Genomic DNA, 19,090 nt, shown 5'->3' on the forward strand with positions numbered 1-19,090 from the left:
ATTCTGCTTCTATTTTTCCCCCCTCAACTGTTACTTAAATCTCTGCAATTTCTTAGCTAATCTCCCTCTTGAATCGCATTGGTCTCTTTTTCTACATTAATTAAAATAAAATAAAATAATTTCATTTTTCTTTCGTTTTCTCTCCTCCCAATCACTTAAAAGTCAAAATGAAAAACGGAAAAATAAGAAAAAAGATTTCGTCTACCTCATTAGATGAAGATCTAGAGTTTTCCGATGGTTTCTCTTCTCCGAATCGGAATTTTTTCAATTCACGTTTTTGATTAATTATTTAAAATGTTGTTCTGAACTTAGATCTGTTCATTTCTGAAAGCTAGTTTTGGTTATGCGAAGAAAAGGAAATGGAGACTGTTGCTGTTGGAGATATTGCGTGTTTGGATGCGGAGCTATTGCAACTCCAGGAGGTGTCTCCCTTAGCTCTCAAATCCTATCCTGACTTCACTCAAAAGCTTTTCGAACAGTGGCTTTCTCTTCCCGCGACTTACAAGCTGGTACTTTTTCTTCTTTAATTTCTATACCTAATTAACGGTGTTTGATTCGATTTGATTTGTGCTTTGATTACTCGAAATCAAAATAATTGATTTTATGATCAGTTCATTGCTCGTTTATTCGATGACAAAAATTATTGCTTTTAAGAAAAGTAGTTTGATTTTATGATAATGATTGTATATCTGATGCAGGATCATTTTGATATATGTGTGTGTGTGAAGGCCATATTTCTAGAAGAAACTAAGGTAGTTTAATGGATTAGATGGATTTGAGGGGAATTTTGTGACCTGAGATTGTTGTTTCTGTAGACGTCTCTGTTAAGAAGTGTTGTCCAACAAAGGTCAAGTTTAGAGTTCGCTCTGTAAATTGATTTTTAAGTGGAAGTTCAACGGTCTTAACAATATCCGGAATAGCTTGTCTAGTCTGGAATCATGATAACATCTATGTTGTTTTGTATTTAAATATGGAATCCGCCCCCCACCCCCCCTTCCCCAAGTGTCTTTGAAGCACAGCATATGGAATTAATATATTTGTTAAAACCTCCCTCTGAGCCTAGGAGTGGATGGGCATCATTGGTTAATTTTTGTTCCTTGCTAGGTAACGTCATTGATTAATGATGCAAAGGCGGGTAATCCCTTGAATGTTCCTGGAAGTACTTCATCTGGAAGTACTGCCACAAGCAATACTTTACCTTCCATGTTTCCTGCTGGCAGTGCTCCTCCCCTTTCACCAAGAAGTACATCTGGTTCCCCTCGAATAGCAAAACAAAGGGCTGGTCCTTCAAACTTGGGTTCTCCACTGAAAGTAGTTAGCGAGCCTGTGAAAGAATTAATACCACAGGTTTGGATCCTGGTTAATTGATATGATATTTTTCTTTCTCCATTTTTGACCTTGGTAGTGTTTTATCTGCCATATATGCGTTTCTATTCAGAAATTTGGTGATAGCTTGTTATATTGATTCTTGAAAATGCCTCAGTTTTACTTTGAAAAAGGCCGTCTACCTCCAAAGGAACTAAAAGAACAATGCATATCTCAAATCAGTCAGTTTTTCTGTGGCCACCCAGATGGGCTGCAACTGCCTGGTAATATGCATGTACGCATTGCTGTAACCAACATTTCTTGAATTCTTCTGATATTCCTGTTTACTTTATATTTATGTATATCAGAATTCAAACTAGTGACCAAGGAAATCTGCAAGCTGCCAACATTTTTCTCCACATCACTTTTCAGAAAAGTTGATGTTAACAACACTGGTTTGGTTACAAGGTATACTTTTTTGTTCGTGGAAATGGAACAGCTATGTTGCCATCTAAGATCCATCACATCCTTTGTAACTTCCAGGATATGTCTTTGAAAAATATGAGAATTCATATTTTGATTCTTTTCTGTTGTGAGGTGCTCTTCATGCTGGGCCTTGTTGGATAACTATGTGTTTTAACTTTAAATTACTAATGGTGGTGATAAGCAGATGAAAATGTTTCTTAGAATCAGATTCCTAACCATTTAGTAGTTTTCCTTGTAATTGCTTTTTAGCTGTGATGTCATTTTAATTATTTTATGTTGTTGCTTTTATTGAATTTTCCTCATTTGCTTTCAGAGATGCTTTTATTGATTATTGGATCAACGGCAGCATGTTGACAATGGATATAGCAACACAAATATTTACAATATTAAAGCAACCGGATCTCAAATACCTCACTCAGGTCTTAATGCATTTTTGAGAGCTTAAATCAACTACAATATTGATTGATAGTCAAATAGTTCATGTTTAAGCTTAACTTCTTGTGTTCTTTCCAATCTGACAGGATGACTTTAAACCTTTACTCCAAGAACTATTGGCAACTCATCCAGGGTTGGAGTTCTTACAGAGTACACCGGAGTTTCAGGAAAGATATGGTTTGTTTTCATCTGTTTGATAGATTTTGGCTGTTTTTGCACTTCAAATGGATTTCTAAGATGTTAGATTTTTTCTCTTTCCAAATTTCCCCCCTCCTTATAAAATATCTAAGGCATTTGGACACTGACATTGAGTTGTTCCTGAAGGTTTCCTTCATTAAATACTGGAACCACTAAGATCTGAACTCACAAATTCTGATAATCCATCTATTTTCATGTCAATTTCTATGATTGCAGTTCACCCTGTTTCTTTGATGAAGTTGTTCTGTCTCTGATGTGTTTGGTAACGTAGAATGCTATGCTAAATATTATTAATAAAACGACTGTAGCATAGAAAACAGGATTTTTGTTTTTTGTTTCCTTTTTTGGTTGTCTTTGGTAAGAATGATTTGCAGTATAGCTATTGTATTAGTCTCTAGTTTCAACGGCTTAACTTCCATGTTTCAGAAATGCTTATTTTAGGATGATGAATTCATTCAAGAAATTCTTATAAACTACTTTGCAGTTTAATGTGAAGTAATCTTATCTTCTTCTGATTATATTAGAATGAGTGATTTGTTGACAATTTGATGAGCATATGAGATGTTGCTTTTGGAACGTATTGTGTATAATTGTGTGAATGAAAATGAAACCAAAATATCTGATCAATTCATGCGTTTTAGCTTAGTGTATATTTGTCTTAACATGGCAGGGGCCTTTTCCCAGTCTACATGGTGTTTATTACTGCTCAGGCAATTAGCACAAATTACCAACTCTCGGTTTTTATGATTGCTTGCAAGTCTAGATTGTCCATGGTGCTGCTGAATACACCATTCATTTTTATCTAATGTTGCTTGTTTGACATTACTTTTGTTGCACATTGCCAGCTGAAACTGTAATATACCGAATATTTTACTACATAAATAGAGCTGGGAATGGTCGCCTCACTCTTAGGGAGTTGAAACGTGGAAACTTGGTTCATGCCATGCTACATGCTGATGAGGAAGATGACATTAACAAAGTTTTGAGGTAGATGCTTGGCTTGAACCTACTTGAATGCATGGAATAGGAAACTGATTTTGTTTGCTTTCTAATTCCGTAAAATCAACAATAAGTTTGTATAATTGCTTTTTTTTATGCATGCTTAATATATTCTCTCAGATACCAAATCTTTTTACGTTTAAATCCTTTTCCCTTCTTTGGAAAAAAATCATATATACAGGTACTTTTCATATGAACATTTTTATGTAATATACTGCAAATTTTGGGAGCTGGATACAGATCATGATTTCTTGATTGACAAGGAGAACCTTATCAGATACAGTAACCATGCGCTTACCTACCGGATTGTTGATAGGATATTTTCTCAGGTTTGTTCAAGTCAGATGATATTTTTGTTCTTTGCTCCGAATCGCATTTTTCCTGCAGAAAGAAGATTTCATTAATCGAATGTTGTCTATTCAGCTCTGTAGTCTTCTATCACTTTCTCTGTTTCTTCAAATTAGATTTATTTTCAATTTTTGAACTTTCACTCATGTTATGCTTTCATATCATCTTAGGTTCCAAGAAAGTTTACCAGTAAGGTGGAAGGAAAGATGGGGTATGAAGATTTTGTTTACTTTATCCTAGCTGAGGAGGACAAGTCATCCGAGCCTAGTCTTGAGTATTGGTATATATTTTGTGCTCTTTCTCTGTAGACTCAAGGATATTGCAGTGGACTTTGTGAACTGATTGTTAATTTCAATGCTCACTTCATTGTATTGAAGTAAACACACCTTTCATCTTTCTTATGAAAAATCTTTACTGAAAATGTCCCCCAAAAATACTTGAAAACAGCTTGTTTTTTCTATACTTCTTACCAAAAAATTCAGAAAGACCTATCAGAAACTATTGGCTGGGGAATTAGTCTTGATCAATCAAATTTAATGAAAGAAATAAAGGATGTTACTGATTCATAAGCAGCTTTATAAGTATTTGCATTAGAATTTTCTGCCCCTGCGGTCAAGAGGGTTAGAATGATCTCATTAAGACTGCATTTCCAATCCTGAGTTTCCTTTTTTTTCTGTTGATTCTTGGCTAGATTTTTTTTTTCAGTGTTTTTATATCTTCTAAGTTTCATTTTCATGCTTTTGTTCTCTTATGGAATGCTTTCACATAGTTTAGCTGGGTGGGGAGGGGAATCATGCCATTACTAGCCAGTAATTCAGAAATTTTTTTTTTTGCTGTAGGTTAAAGTGTATAGATTTGGATGGCAATGGAGTTCTAACACGTAATGAAATGCAATTTTTTTATGAGGAGCAGTTGCATCGAATGGAATGCATGGCGCAAGAGCCTGTGTTCTTTGAGGACATCTTATGTCAGATAATGGACATGATTAAACCGGAGGTTTGCCATTTTATCATTGTTCCTTTTTTCTGTCTATTTAGTCTTGTGAATATCCGAGTGTGTTTCTGGAAATGGATGATGTACATCCCTGCTATGACCTGCTTGTAATTTCAAACTTAAGATATATGCTGGTATAATAACACAATAATTGTCTGGAAGGCAGGTTTCTGGAAAATGTTTAGTTCGTGTCTTTTCATCTTCATCTTGAACCAGGTTACATGGCTGCTTTACAATTAGATCATTTAATCAGATTTAACCCTCTGAGCTAATTATAATGTGGACCACTTTTTGCTATATGATGGTTTGGACCATTAGCAGCTGAATTTTTATTGAATGTTGTGACTTGTCATTCGTATACACTCACTGCTACTAATGAAGATAAAACTGTTTTACATGTTTGACATAGAAATATTCTTCTTCGTAGGATGACAGCTGCATCACATTGCGTGACCTAAAAGGTTCTAAACTTTCAGGAAATGCTTTCAATATCCTTTTCAATCTCAACAAATTCATGGCCTTTGAATCTCGCGACCCGTTCCTCATTCGTCAGGTAAATGTGACACGTGAGCTCTTATATATTTACTTGTTTGATATTTACCTTCAAAAAGAAATTGTATTTGTATACCATTTGCAAATTTTTACAAGCTTTGGATAACAGGAACGTGAGAATCCTACATTGACGGAATGGGACCGTTTTGCACATAGAGAATATATTCGGCTTTCAATGGAAGAAGATGTCGAAGATGCCTCTAATGGAAGTGCAGAAGTTTGGGACGAATCACTTGAGGCTCCCTTCTAAGTTTGAAGGGTACGTATGGATTACTCAGATTCGGGTGTCAGTATTGGAAATGAATATGTTTAATTTTTTTCAGGATACTTGTAATATATATGTAGTTTTTGTCTTGATTTTTATGTCTCTATAGGTGCTATAGAAGAGCTCAACACATTGCTACTATGGTGAGCAATAGAAAGAGAATGCTGTTGCCTTGAATGGGCGACGACTGTACATCGGAATTCAATATTGGTGGAAAACTTTTGAGCTTGGCCTTGCATGGTGTAACTCCCGACGTGTGTGTATGATTTGACAAAAACACGATGACTCATGCAATTGGAGATCCAGCTTTATTTAACCAATTTTCACATGAACGAGTTTTATTCCGGTACGTGATAATTGAATCCAAGATTAAACAAGCTCACTAAAAATTCAAATCCTATTTTCCTTCACGGTGTCCTGGTTGGTTCATTTAATAATTTCAATGCTATGGTTGATTTTGTGTTAGCTCTTGAATTTGCGTCTATTTGGATCATGTCCATCTTGGAATATGTTTTATTTATTGATTTTAATTTTTGGATTCTTTATGAACGTAGGTTAAGTAAATGGTGTATTTGTTTTGGTGGTAGTAATTGGTGAATTTTCATTTGTCATTGAATAAAAAGGTGGAAATTATTGTTCTAGTGTTATGGATTGAAGAGTCATTGAATTATCAGCTGGTTTGATTGGGTGGAATTTATTATTATTCTAATAGTTGTCATGGTACTACGGTTTGATTTGATGTTTCATTAAAGTAGAAATTCAATGGAATAGGTACTCATTTTGTTTAATTTTACTATCATATTTTATAATTTATTTATGTAAATACATTAAAATACATAAAAACATATGTAGTTACTGATTGGAAAGTAACCTAATCATTAAATCTAGGTGAAATTGCTTGTAATTGTACCAAGTTGACATATTTAAGTAATCATCCTATCGTATTGGATCTAATTAGAGTAGTCTAATTATATTTTTTTAATTTTAAGGGAATGGTGAAAATTGAAGTAATTATGTAAATAATTACACCTAAATTTAATTTTAAAAATTTATTTTTATATAAGTTAAAAATTATATTATAAGCATGAATACGAATGAATGTTTGAAATGATTATGATATAAATTTTTTATTATATTATAAATTCAAAAAATAATATGTTATAAAAATAATTTGTGTATTTTATATAGTTATGACTAAAAAGTTTATTATAAAAAGTAATTTACATGTTATAAAAGTGTTATAATATATTTATTTATAAAAAATTATGATAAAAAAATATGGACATAATTTATTTATATGTCCATGTTATATATTATAAAAATAATATACTTTTTTTTGAACAATCTCATTATAGGTTCTAATCATATTTGTTCTTTTAAAATAATGTTTAGAACTACCTATTAGTTCTCCCCAACTCATAAATAGGAGGGTAATACGCTTCAGTGCACTCAAACTTATATTCTCCTGCATTAGCAACAATGTTCATGTCAATCGAGTTAAAACTCAATTGGCAAAACAATTACTTATTTAAAAATGTTATAGGTTTTTTTTTTTTGGATATTATGCATGTTTGTTTTATGATTCATGTTCAAGGTTCATGGTTGCTCCTCCCAACAATATTGTCTCCAAAGTTCGAATGTTATAGTTTTTTTTATCATAACTTATTTATAAAAGACAATTTTATATTGTTTTTTACTTAATTTACGTATTATAAAAATGGATATAACTTAGCATAAGTCTTTTCTTAAATTAAATTTATATAAGTTATTCATAATTAAAGTTACAAATTATTTGGATTGTGAACCAAAAATATTATAAGGTTGGTGTTAATTATGCAAATACAAAAGATTTTCTTGCACTATATCATGAAGTATAATATCATTTGAGAGAATGGTGTCAGACACAAGTGTCATAAGCAACTCGTAAACTCTTTAATTTGAGACATGCAATACATATTAGCAAAATCGTATTAGTATGGTATAAAAAAAAGGTTAGATCGTACTAGCATGTTGGATATTTTATAACTTCAATCATAGGTGGTATTAGATGATCTATACTTCGAAGACTCCATGGAAGAATAAGAACATGATGATCATAATGATGCATATTCAAATTTAGATGACAATGAATTCTGTCAAAGACCAACACATAATGATAAGGAGCATATGTTAAATATTAAAAAGGGAATAGCCCAACAGGCACTAGAAAAATTAGATAAAATTGCATATGATGCTTGTTGTTCTTGTTATTTTTTATTAATAATCGTATTATCAACTATTTTTTAGACAAACATAATATATGTGATGATTTGATTTTAATTTTTATTACTTGTTTAGTATTTTTATCATACTAATAATTTTTATAGTAATTAATATTTTTAAAAATATAAATTATGTAATTGTGTAATTACAATTTGTACTATCAAATATGACCTAAAGAATTACAATGTAATTACACATTGTCAACCAAACATGTTGAAGGAATTACAATTCCTTGTAATTACAATAGAGTGTAATTATCACCCTAATAATTACACCTTTGTTCAATTGTTTTGTGCTATCCAAATATACTCATATTTGTTAGCTACAATATTTAGAATTAATTTTTTTTATAGAAGAGATTTGAATAATTAATTGGTAAGAAATTATTCAAGCATAATATATTTTTAGTTTTAGCCTACAAATTAGTATTTAAATTATATTATTTTTTTCATATTAATACTTAATTTTTTTGGTCTCAAGTGGTATTTAAATTATTATTTTTTCTCAAGTTGTGTTAATCAAACTGTTATGTCTATTTAAAAAATATAACCAATTAAAAACTATTATGTGGCAAACAACACAAAAGTATTATTTTTTTCTTTTTAAATGTATATATATTTTCTTTCTTCTTCCTCTCATCTTAGATTTCTAGTACAAATGTAAGCATTTTTGGTTCATGGTTTTGATTAAAGTTTTCAAAACTAGACTAGTGGTTGAACTGATTAGGCCATCAATTTTCGGTTCGATCAAATAATTTTTTAAAAATTCATAAAATAAATAAAAATTATTAAAAATAGAGAAAAGTTGCTCAATCAATTCAGCCACTAGTTCAATCGGTTTTTAGCTTGAGATTCAATTAGTGTGTATCAAATCACGGATTAAACAGTTCAATCGTTCTTCAGACTGGTTTTAAAAACATTGGTTTTAATTGAGGAAAAAACTTTTTCGATCCTGTTAAATCGAGCAAGCAAACAGTGAAATTTAAAAGTAAAATTAATCACCAGCTATTAAACTAGAATAAATATGCAAAAAAAAAAAAACTACATATATGCCTTGCTCAATTGATGAAAGTACGAAAAATGAGGTAGTTATGAGAGCAGTGATACTAAAAAGTTATAACTGAGTTTGGAACTCTTCAAGTTTACTTTGTTGATCTCATGAATGTGTTGGCCCATCTTTGAAGGTTGATCATTTGGGACAACAAATCATTACATGTTGAATCAAGCAAATCAAATTCTTTGTATAAAGGAAATTAGATTAACTAACTTAAAAACTTATTTTAGATATCTCTAAATTATCTTAAATTTTATTGAGATATTCTAAATATTGATTTAATTGCTACTTTAGTGGGGATTTTGTTTGTATTTGATCCGTATGTTAGCAAGTTCAAAAACAATGATATATGTGAGAGTACTGAGAGTTTAGCACTTAATCTATTCATTAAGAATTACTTTTGAGAGTGCATTGTTGTAAGTAAAATAAGTGGGTCACTTAGTTTTACAAACTAATTAAGTTATTAAGAAAGAATCTAATGGAGAGAGATTTAAATCTTAGATGCAAAAGTGAGGTTGCTATACTAGTTAATAGTAAGACCTAAATCATTATTTGTAGAGGATTAAAGATAGTTGATTATCTCTATATGTAAACTCTTGAAATCATAGGTGAAAATCGAATTGCATAACTAATTGCTTTTGTATTTTGTTCTTTAGTTGTTATGCATAGTAATAACTGCTCATATCGTTATTGCATAAATAAATTATTTTTTTGAAAAAATTAAAATCTATAATAAGGGAGTAACCCCAATACAGTTTTTTACAAATTTATTATTAAAATACTATTTTTAAGAAAAAAAACTTATCACCTAATATAAAAAAAACTATCCACTTAAAAATTTTAATTAAATTATCTATTCAAGTAATTTCTCAACATTTAAAAGAAATAAAAACAATATACTCAATTACTTTACAAAATATATATAAATTTTATGTATTATATTATTTTTCTGTATGATAAATTCTAATTATAACAAAAATTTTGATTAAATTTAATATCACAACTTCGAAATACAATTTTGAGAAAAACTGTTCCCTCAGACATTTTTTCTTCATTTTGACCAAGCAATTACTTAATTTTTGTAGTGGTGAAAGACTTAATGTCAAAAATATTTGGTTATCATTAATCTTCATCTATTAACTATCTCTACCTCTTTCCCTGAAAAGGAAAAAAAATATTTATTAAATTGAATTTGTTAAAGTTGTTTCCGAAGGAAAAATAGTGAGTAAATTTGAAATGAATTTTTGAATAGAATCCAAACATTTACAATTGAATTGTTTTCTTGTGACTCAAGATTTTTTTTAAAAATTTAAAATATTTTTTTGAAATGCATAATTTCGAATTCAGTAGTTCAAATTATAGTCTTTTTATTTAGGACAATATGAAAATAACAAAATTTGAAGTTTTAGATTAACTTTGGGCTAACTTTAAAGTGTACTTTACAATATTTTATAAAGTCCAATTATTTATTTTAATTATTATGTATCAAACATGTGAAGGTTAATTGTACAATGGTAACTAAGCTTATTGAATTAGAGTTACTTTTTTTTAAAAAAAAATTTGATTACCATTAAGGTTATTAAATGAAGTGTTTATATATATATATATTGCCTTGTATCTCAATACAAATTTAATTCATTGTTTTTATTATATTTTATTATTTTAGTTCACTTATAATAATATAAAATTAATTTAATTTTAAGCGATTTATATTTTTTTTTACCTTTCATTTTGTTTTATGCAGATTAACATGATTATTATTGTATTATACGTTGATAATGGTAGTAGGAATAATTGCAAAGCAATAAGAAAAGAAAAATAACATACATATTTTATGTGAAAACTCTTATCGAGAAAAATCACAGGTAAAAAAGGAGAAAATTCACTAATATTGAAAGCAATAATACAAGAGGTTTTCTGACTATACGTAATTTTTAAGGATTAAATGACCCATAATCCAATACGAATTCAACTTGTGTGGTAAGATCCGTATAACACCCTTCATAGATCTCTAATTTTACCTTTTTATTTTATTTATTTAACAAATGAGTTATATCTTAAATTTTTTAAACCGAATCAAATAAAATAAAATTTTAAGTGTGTAATGAAATTGAAAAAATTGCTCGTGCTTTCATTTGGGGTTTTACTACTAATTCAAGAAAGCCCGCATTAGTGGAATGGAACTCTGTTTGTCAACCTGTGGAGAACGGGGGCCTTGGATTAAGTCGATTACGTGATCAAACAAATCTTTTCTTTTCAAATTGGGGATTGGTATTATCACCAAAGGTAACGAGTTATGTGTCCAAGTCCTCAAAAGCAAATATCATTTTAAAAGTGGTTGCCCTACTTCCATTGTTAAAATTAATTAAATGTTAGCGTATCATTTATTATGTAATTATGTAAATCACGTTAATAAAATTAAAAAATATTATTTTTTATTTATTTTAAAATAATTTAATAGAAAAACATGAATTTAAAAATAAAAAATATAAAAGTTAAATGGATGATTAATTTTTTTTTATAAAGTTAGAGAATGAAATAAATTATTTTAGATTTTGTAATTAAATTAATATTTAATTTATCGAAAATCTTAAATATAGGATAAATATATAAAAGGAAAGTTGGATAGATTTAGCAAATTTACAGCAAACTAGTTGAACGAAATACAGTTAAATTATGAGTTTTGACTTGAATTCAAACCAGAGTTATAATAATTTAAGCTTAATTAATGTACTTAAACAATAGAACAAGTTAATTAATTAAAAATTAAAATTAAAAAAAAAAGTAACGGTGTAATTAAAATGATGCCAAATTAACAAACTTTCCTTCCATTAATTTCGCCCCAAAAACTATTCCCCGTATTTTATTCCCCATGTTCGTTGCTTTGCATGCATTTGTCTTTCATGCATGCGTAGATTGTTGTTGGTGACTTAGGCCGACTTTGAGGTGGCACTCCGCCGTGTCTCAACCACCACCATGGATCCTCCTGCTCCTCCTTCTACTCATTCCCGGGTTCTTGAGATTAACCTCGTTTCAGCCGAAGACCTTACTCCGGTCTCCAAAAACATGAAAACCTATGCGGTGGTTTGGGTCAAACCCGACGAGAAGCTTTCCACCGGAGTCGATCAGAAAGGCGGAACTGACCCGATTTGGAACGACCCTTTCAAGTTCAAAGTCGACGACAAGTTCTTAAACTCCGAGGATGCGACGATCGCCGTTGAGATCTACGCCGCAGCGTGGGTTAAAGATGCTTTGGTTGGATCCGTTAATGTTTTGATTAACGATATTTTCCATTTGCGATCCGTTGCCGACGCCAAAAGCAATGACTCAGCCAGGAGAACCGTCACGCTTCAAATCCGCCGCCCCTCTGGCCGCCCTCAAGGGATTCTTAAAATGGAGGTTGCCCTCGTTGATAGTTCAATGCGAAGCACCCCTCAGGTAGAAGACCCAAAGCCAGAACCAACAATCCACGGCGGCGGCGGCAGTGTCCATGAGAATCATGAGACAAATGCCAACATAAGCTCCGAGTTAACAGCGGAGGAAAACTATGAGAAAAGGCCTCAAGGTTCCATTGTTAAATGCGGTTCAGGTTCCAGTGGTTCCGAGGTTAAATGCAATGGCGGAAGCATGGTGAATGGTGACTCGCTTTGTAATTCCGACGTCGGACCTTCAGCTTCGGTTGTGGCGGCAGCCATTGCCAAAGGGTTGTATCAACCGCCGGGAAACAACCAACCGGAGACGAAAGAAACGAGTAAGATATCGGAATGGACTAAGAAAGAAAGGGAAGAAGAACTATCGAAGAAATTAGAGAGGTGGCGGTCGGAAATCCCACCTCAGGCCGTGAAATCGAGGAGGAGATCGAGGAAGAAAAGAAGCGGTCGTGGTATCAAATTGTTTTCATGTTTCGGTAATACTTTCCAATTCGAAATATCGATTAATTTTGGAAGTAAGAAGAAACGTAGCAATGGAAACAATGGCAGTGGCGATGGCAACAATAATAAAATCTGCCATTTGGGCTCTATAAATGATAACAATACCAAATCTGTTGCTTGAAATTTCTCTGAAAAGATTTTAATTCAGCTATTACATATATATATGGAGAACAACAGATTATGATTTTTTAATTTTATATTGTAAAGAAAAAAAAATCATCAACTCCAGTATATATATAATGTTTATATATATATGTATAGATTGTCAAAGAAAAGAAGCCTCGAAATGTTACATTTAGCTGTTTTCATTTAATTCTTAAGACGTGGTAGCATCATTCAAGTTTTTAATGGAATTTATTGATTCATTCACATCTTTCTTATAATTCAAACACACTGTGAGAAAGTAAATAAATTTCAGTGAGATCAAAATGTAAAAAAAAAAAACTTTATTCACATATATGGTGATTACAGTAATATTGTCAAAAAGTTTTCTGTTGAAGATTTCAACAGGGGCCAGCCGCCCAAACATATCAAAAAGGGTTTCTTTGGGTTGCTGCCCCCCTTTGCCCCTCTCTGTAAAAAATGATCCTACTCTCACTCTATATCCGACACATTTTCAACAACACTCACAATACATGAAAAATAACCTGTGAAAGAACCCGAAAAATTGAAGATGCACCCAAGTCAGAGTAACATAGAATCCTAACTAACATGGAAAATGACGCCTTTCCAACCCAAAATTTACAAAAAAATCTCTAATGTCCAAAAAATAAGGCATGAATGTCATCCCAACCAGAGGCAGTGTAAAGAATGCCTGATTGGCCCTTCCAAATACAACAGCTTCCATCAGCACCATATTCCTTCTGTTTCTTAACCAAACCAGGGAACAATGGCACAAACGAAACTCCATAATGATCCCCCACTGTTCTTAGGCTTGAACTCGATCCAATCACTATACCTATATCTGCTTTCAGTAGGCAAAGCAAATCGCCAACCGAGTCCCCGATGTAAACAGTTAAGTTCCTTTTGTCATCGCTACAGCCTTGTATGATTTTATTGAAAGCTTCAATCTTGTCGATTGGAGACTGCACTTCCATAATGATTTCACCCGTGGACACAGATTCTTGAAAGCTGAGTTCATTTGCGTGTATGTTGACAACATCTAAACCCCTTGCTTCAAATCAACAAATTGGTTTGTCTTAGAAACAAATAGACTTTCGGTTTCTATCGAATGTTAGACATCGGGGATATTATTCAGAACAGGTTGCTCAAGAGATCATAGTGTAATGTTAGGAGGGAAGGGTCATACCTGACGAAAATGCAGCCCGGATGAGATCACCACACCAACAATAAGAAAGAAGATGGACATTGGCATTAAGATTTTCATCCTTTACAATTTTCTGAAGGAAATTAGTGCAGCCATCTTGAAGAATCAATCGTTCACCGGCTCGTTTAATGTCTTCAAAGTTTAGACCCTTCAGTACCCCTGATTCGATCACTCTAGAATTTGCCCTTTTCTCAAAATCTGAGAGTTTCTCAAGTGCTGTATGCAGAGTTTCATAGTTGAACTCCTCTGTAAAACCACGTGAAATAAAAATATCAACATAAAAGGAACTAACTGAAATGTAATCCAGCAAAGTCTGTTTGAAGATTAAACGTAGAGTAAAAGCTTTAAGGTGGTATTGCAGTATAATAAAATACCTTTGTCGGATGGCAACATGCTTTCTATGCATTGTTCGTACTCTTCTGTGTATTGTTGGGAAAGTTCACCCCATGTGTTCCTCAACTCAGAAGAAGACATCCTAGTAATTTGACCTTCGGGTTGGTTCTGATCAGATTTAGGAGCGGTCACTATTGCTATCTCGGCCAAAATGGCAGATGAATCAACAACTGTGCAAGTAAGATCAAAATCGGAAAATATCATGAGACGATTTCGAGCAGGGTCATGCTCCTTAGTCAGAGGAATAACAGTGGGCTGAGTAAGCGTTTGAGCATAGAAGAATTCTATTTCAAGTTTCATTGCTTGGTGATAAAGCTTCTCAATGATGTTTAGTTCCTCGCCTGTCAAAGAGACACTAAGTTTATCCAGCAAGTCTTCTGTTTGCAGAGTTGTCGCCTAAATTCAAAGAATCAATAGTTGAGCCATGGGACTTAAAAGGCCATTTATTTAATGATATTCTCCTCTGAGAACCCAGCTGACCATTAGAAACAAAGACTCCAATCAATGCCATACCTGAAAACCCTCGGAAGAATAATTTCCTATCCACTTTTTGTATGGGTGGTCATGCTCATTGGGGTCTAGAACTGCCTCCAATTCTTTACCAAGAAAGGCATACAGCCTCATGCAAGGTGTCATAGCCCCCAGAGTATAAGCTGCAATCTTTGTTTTCTCAAATGGAGTGTCAAGTTTTCCTGGAGCTTTCAGTCCTTCAACCTTCCCCGAAGCTGTTGCCAGTACAAATTCTGTGTACTTTAAAGTTGCAGAATTGACAGGGCATTCTTTAACAAAGTCCAAACCCCACTCCTGCAGAACTCCGAATTTCAGATAAAGTGGAGACCCTCACAGACAAGAATTAAGGACCAAGGAGATACCGATATGCATATGGATTGTAAACATCATAACACGGCAGATAGTACTATCTAAGCTCTGATTATTTCCTCAAATCTCGATATAAGATTTCTCCTAGTTATAATTTACTGGACTTACCATATCAAACTCCAAAGTCCAAACCTCATCAAAATCCAACATTATCAAGATTTACTTGGTATAGAAGAAAACTTAGGATTAAACTTCTACTGAATATGATATCACATGCAAATTGGACCCCCGAGGTAGCATCTTATAGACGCCAATCTTTTCCAAGTAAATCCCGCTTTACCTCGGTAAAACGATATTTTATATATCTACAAGCAATGGTTAAATTGAAATTCAATATCCTTTATCCATCTTCAACTTGTCCAATAATTGAGCATGCGCTAAGCAAAAGAAATGATGGATCCTTTCATCATACCTGTACAAAAGAATTATGCAATTTCAGCGCCTCCAAAACACCCTTCCTTAGCTTAGAGATTGCTAACTTTGCATCGTCATCATCTGCACAGTCTTCTGCCAATTCATACCTAAAATCCGGATCAAAGAAAACAAGAAATCAATTAAGGACATTCTAATAAACAGCAGACGTCAATTCTACTTAAAAACTAGATGAGAAAAGGTAATTACTTGAGCAATATAATTACCTTTTCCATCAAATAATAACAAATATAACCATCCAATTGGCTACTGAGAAAGCTGACAAAAAGAAAAGAAAAGAAACATCCGAAAAATTACTTAAGTAACCAAATGGTGCTTGGAAATTAAAATTTTCACTCCATTCCTTGTCCTACACTTTCTCAGCAATCAATAACTAAGATTCATTAACGTCTAAATTTAGATGCAGAAGAAAAAATAATCTTGATAATTAAAAATATTCATTTTCAGTTTCTTCTAACCAAACTGGGTAAGCAATCTAAAGAATACTCAACCATCCAAGATTGAGATTCCAATTCACTTCCCTTTTCGCAGACCCCAAAAGCAACCATCCAATAGTACCAAAAAATTAAATAACTTAAACAATGAAGTAAATTGCATTCACAAAATTCACCTATTTAGCAACAGATTATCAAGAAAAAGAAACTCAAGATTCTACTATCCAAGAAATGATAAATTTTAATACACAAGTTAATAAATGATCACAAAATAAAGCCCAGAAGGAAAAAAGAAACCTAAAGAACTCAAGCTTGTGACTACATTTCTTTAACAGAAAAAGAAGAAAACCCAAAGATATATTCTCCAGAACAAACAAAACCCAGATTGAAAATCCATGGAAAAGACAAAGAAAATGTTAAAAGAGGAAAAAAGGACTAACGCTTGAGCAAAAGCTTTGAGGAAGTGCACATCTTGGGCAATACAATGACGAAAGGTGTCGATCTCGAGAGACCCAGAAGCCAAACAAACAACAAAAGGCGAGTAAAGAGAAAGCACAGATTCTCTACGAAACTTGATCCAGAACCTGCTTGCTAGACCGTCCTCGGTGGGGATAACGGCACCAACGGACTTAGGAGGGATCGCCATTGGATTTGACGATCTCCGAGTTGGAGTAAGCGGCGGCGGCGGCGGCGGCGGTGACGAGTGGACTCGGCGGGGGGATTGGACGAGTGGGAAGAGGGTTTTGATTGGGTAGCGAGAAGAAGAAAAAGAGTAAGCGCATCAAAGAATGGCACTTGGCAATTGGCTTTTTGATCGTAATGGTAATGCTAATGGTGATTGGAGATTACAGTATTTATAGGAATCTATAATTTTCCATGTTTCCTCTTTTGGGCCAATAGCATCTATTTTATTAGTTTTTTTTTTTAGAATCTATTTTATTAGTTTAAAAATAATAAAATATTTATTTTTTAATATTAATGTTTATAAAGTTTATCATTTATATTTTAAGCAATTATTTTTATTACATTTAATAATTTTGTATATGAACCCAATAAATATTTTTAAAACTAAACATAATAAAATTACTAATGATTAATTTTAAAATTTTAAAATTATTGATAAAATAATAAAAATTATACTCAGAGTTAATGATAAAAATATACACGAGAAAAAGTGGGGAACAATTATTTTTATTATTTTTTAAAAATATACATAGAAGTATTTTTTTAAATTAAAATGACTTAAATACCCCGTTAAATTACGATATTAGTCAATGTACTATGTCTAATTCATGTTTAGTCTATGCACTTTAATTTAGTCATTTTAGTCTTTATATTTTTCGAATTCTAAAATTTCAGTCATGAACAAATGGTTATCATTAAATTCATTAAGCTTTGTTATTTTCAAAATCTTATGCGACAAATATATTCTCATATACGTAATCATATTAGCTAGCAATTTTCATATATAGAATTGGATTTCGGTTTGAATGGAACGTGGAATTTCAGTATATTCGTAATTTGGTGATGATGGTATTGGAAGGAGACAACGGCATTTTTCCCAAGTAAACCGGGGTTTAATATTTGTTGCGAACTCTCGTGTTTACTTTCTATTCGGCATATTTGGGTGAATTAGCTCTTACGAGCTTCTATTCATCTTTCAAGCTTCTATTGTCGTATTTGAAAGGATCAACTCTTATGAGCTTCTGTTAACGATATACTCTCATCCATAAGTCGTTCTTCGAATGGAAAAATTTCAGTAAGGTGATTTATTAAATGAATTTAAAAGACATATTATTTATTTTTATATGGGATTGAATACGAATGTATTTATCAATAGAAGTTGTGAATGATAGGAAATTGACAGTGAATGACAGGGAATTGACATGAATGATTTTATTTATTTGACTTGTTATAGTAAGTTCGGTAAGACTTTGTTTAACCTATCAAACTTACTAAGCTTCATTAAACTTATATATGTTGTTTAATGTCTTTATAGATTTTCGGAAGGTTGGACGATTGGATCAGCACTCAAGTCATACTATTCAGCTTATCTCGGTAGTTTTTGAAACATTAAATACAGTTTATATGGCATGTATAGGCTTTTTTTCGATTTTGGTCAAAACTTAGCTTATGTAAATATTATGAATAATATTTTGTTTATATAACAACTTACATATTGGTATGAAATTAAGGTATGTATGTATGTATGTATGTATGTATGTATGTATGTATGTATGTATGTATGAATGTATGTATGTAATTGAGTTATAGTGAACTTTGCTAACTTAGATAAATTAGATAGGTAAGTTTGGACATTAGTGGACATATTTTTAAATTGTCATTAGAGGTATCTATGGGTATATTGGTTGTATGTGATAAAAATACATGTTTAAGACTTTATTTTAGCTTGTGTTGAATGTCTTGTCATGGCTTGTTGATGTGTAAATTGTTGAGGCTAGGTTGGTATAAATTTGGGTGAGAAATGTGGCTTAGAAAATGGTCTATTTTGGTCCACACGAGTAGAGACACGGGCGTGTGTCTCAGCCGTGCACACACGGCTAGGTGAAATAGCCGTGTGTCCATTGTATCTTTTACGAATGCAAGTCAGTATGCTCACACGGCCGGAGAGTTACACAGGTATGGACACGGCCGTGTGACCTAAGTTAGAGAGTTACACGGGTATGGACACGGGCTGAGACACCGTCGTGTGTCCCTATTTCGAATGTCCACACGGTCTGAGAATCGAGCGTGTCTCCTGACCGTGTGAGTCATACGGCCATGTGACCCCTCTAAT

General features: G+C 32.4%; 3 protein-coding genes across 3 annotated transcripts; 2 read left to right on the forward strand and 1 right to left on the reverse strand.

Moving 5' to 3' along the window:
• The first annotated feature begins 113 nt into the window (after window positions 1-113).
• LOC107895147 (serine/threonine protein phosphatase 2A regulatory subunit B''beta) lies at window positions 114-6,276 on the forward strand. Its single transcript, XM_016820393.2, has 13 exons — window positions 114-509; window positions 1,105-1,347; window positions 1,484-1,589; window positions 1,674-1,773; window positions 2,105-2,210; window positions 2,313-2,403; window positions 3,270-3,411; window positions 3,605-3,752; window positions 3,942-4,051; window positions 4,611-4,767; window positions 5,192-5,317; window positions 5,426-5,575; window positions 5,691-6,276. Exons 1-12 carry the CDS (start codon window positions 360-362, stop codon window positions 5,564-5,566), a joined length of 1,620 nt encoding a protein of 539 aa, XP_016675882.2. The 5' UTR covers window positions 114-359; the 3' UTR covers window positions 5,567-5,575; window positions 5,691-6,276.
• A 5,488-nt stretch (window positions 6,277-11,764) lies between these two features.
• LOC107958264 (uncharacterized) lies at window positions 11,765-13,020 on the forward strand. Its single transcript, XM_016893978.2, has one exon. The coding sequence runs from the start codon at window positions 11,873-11,875 to the stop codon at window positions 12,947-12,949; it is 1,077 nt and encodes a 358-aa protein (XP_016749467.2). The 5' UTR covers window positions 11,765-11,872; the 3' UTR covers window positions 12,950-13,020.
• A 239-nt stretch (window positions 13,021-13,259) lies between these two features.
• LOC107958274 (bifunctional TH2 protein, mitochondrial) lies at window positions 13,260-17,166 on the reverse strand. The gene is made up of 6 exons (XM_041075145.1): window positions 16,734-17,166; window positions 15,840-15,948; window positions 15,062-15,352; window positions 14,530-14,944; window positions 14,138-14,401; window positions 13,260-14,002 (listed from the first exon to the last, which is right to left on the reverse strand). The coding sequence occupies exons 1-6, from the start codon at window positions 16,937-16,939 to the stop codon at window positions 13,584-13,586; spliced, it is 1,704 nt and encodes a 567-aa protein (XP_040931079.1). The 5' UTR covers window positions 16,940-17,166; the 3' UTR covers window positions 13,260-13,583.
• Window positions 17,167-19,090: the final 1,924 nt, after the last annotated feature.

The sequence above is a fragment of the Gossypium hirsutum genome, chromosome A08 (assembly GCF_007990345.1).
Source record: "Gossypium hirsutum isolate 1008001.06 chromosome A08, Gossypium_hirsutum_v2.1, whole genome shotgun sequence".
Lineage (NCBI taxonomy): Eukaryota > Viridiplantae > Streptophyta > Magnoliopsida > Malvales > Malvaceae > Gossypium > Gossypium hirsutum.

What these genes read in the sequence shown, in the direction of transcription:
- LOC107958264 (XM_016893978.2), top strand. Translation starts at nt 11,873, where the DNA reads ATGGATCCTCCTGCTCCTCCTTCTACTCATTCCCGGGTTCTTGAGATT.
- LOC107958274 (XM_041075145.1), bottom strand. Translation starts at nt 16,939, where the DNA reads ATGGCGATCCCTCCTAAGTCCGTTGGTGCCGTTATCCCCACCGAGGAC. An exon ending in TGCATAATTCTTTTGTACAG is followed by an intron (nt 15,353 to 15,839) that starts GTATGATGAAAG and finishes GGAGTTCTGCAG; the next exon opens with GAGTGGGGTTTGGACTTTGT. An exon ending in ATTCTTCCGAGGGTTTTCAG is followed by an intron (nt 14,945 to 15,061) that starts GTATGGCATTGA and finishes CTTTGAATTTAG; the next exon opens with GCGACAACTCTGCAAACAGA.
- LOC107895147 (XM_016820393.2), top strand. Translation starts at nt 360, where the DNA reads ATGGAGACTGTTGCTGTTGGAGATATTGCGTGTTTGGATGCGGAGCTA. An exon ending in TGAAAGAATTAATACCACAG is followed by an intron (nt 1,348 to 1,483) that starts GTTTGGATCCTG and finishes AAAATGCCTCAG; the next exon opens with TTTTACTTTGAAAAAGGCCG. An exon ending in GGAGTTTCAGGAAAGATATG is followed by an intron (nt 2,404 to 3,269) that starts GTTTGTTTTCAT and finishes GCACATTGCCAG; the next exon opens with CTGAAACTGTAATATACCGA.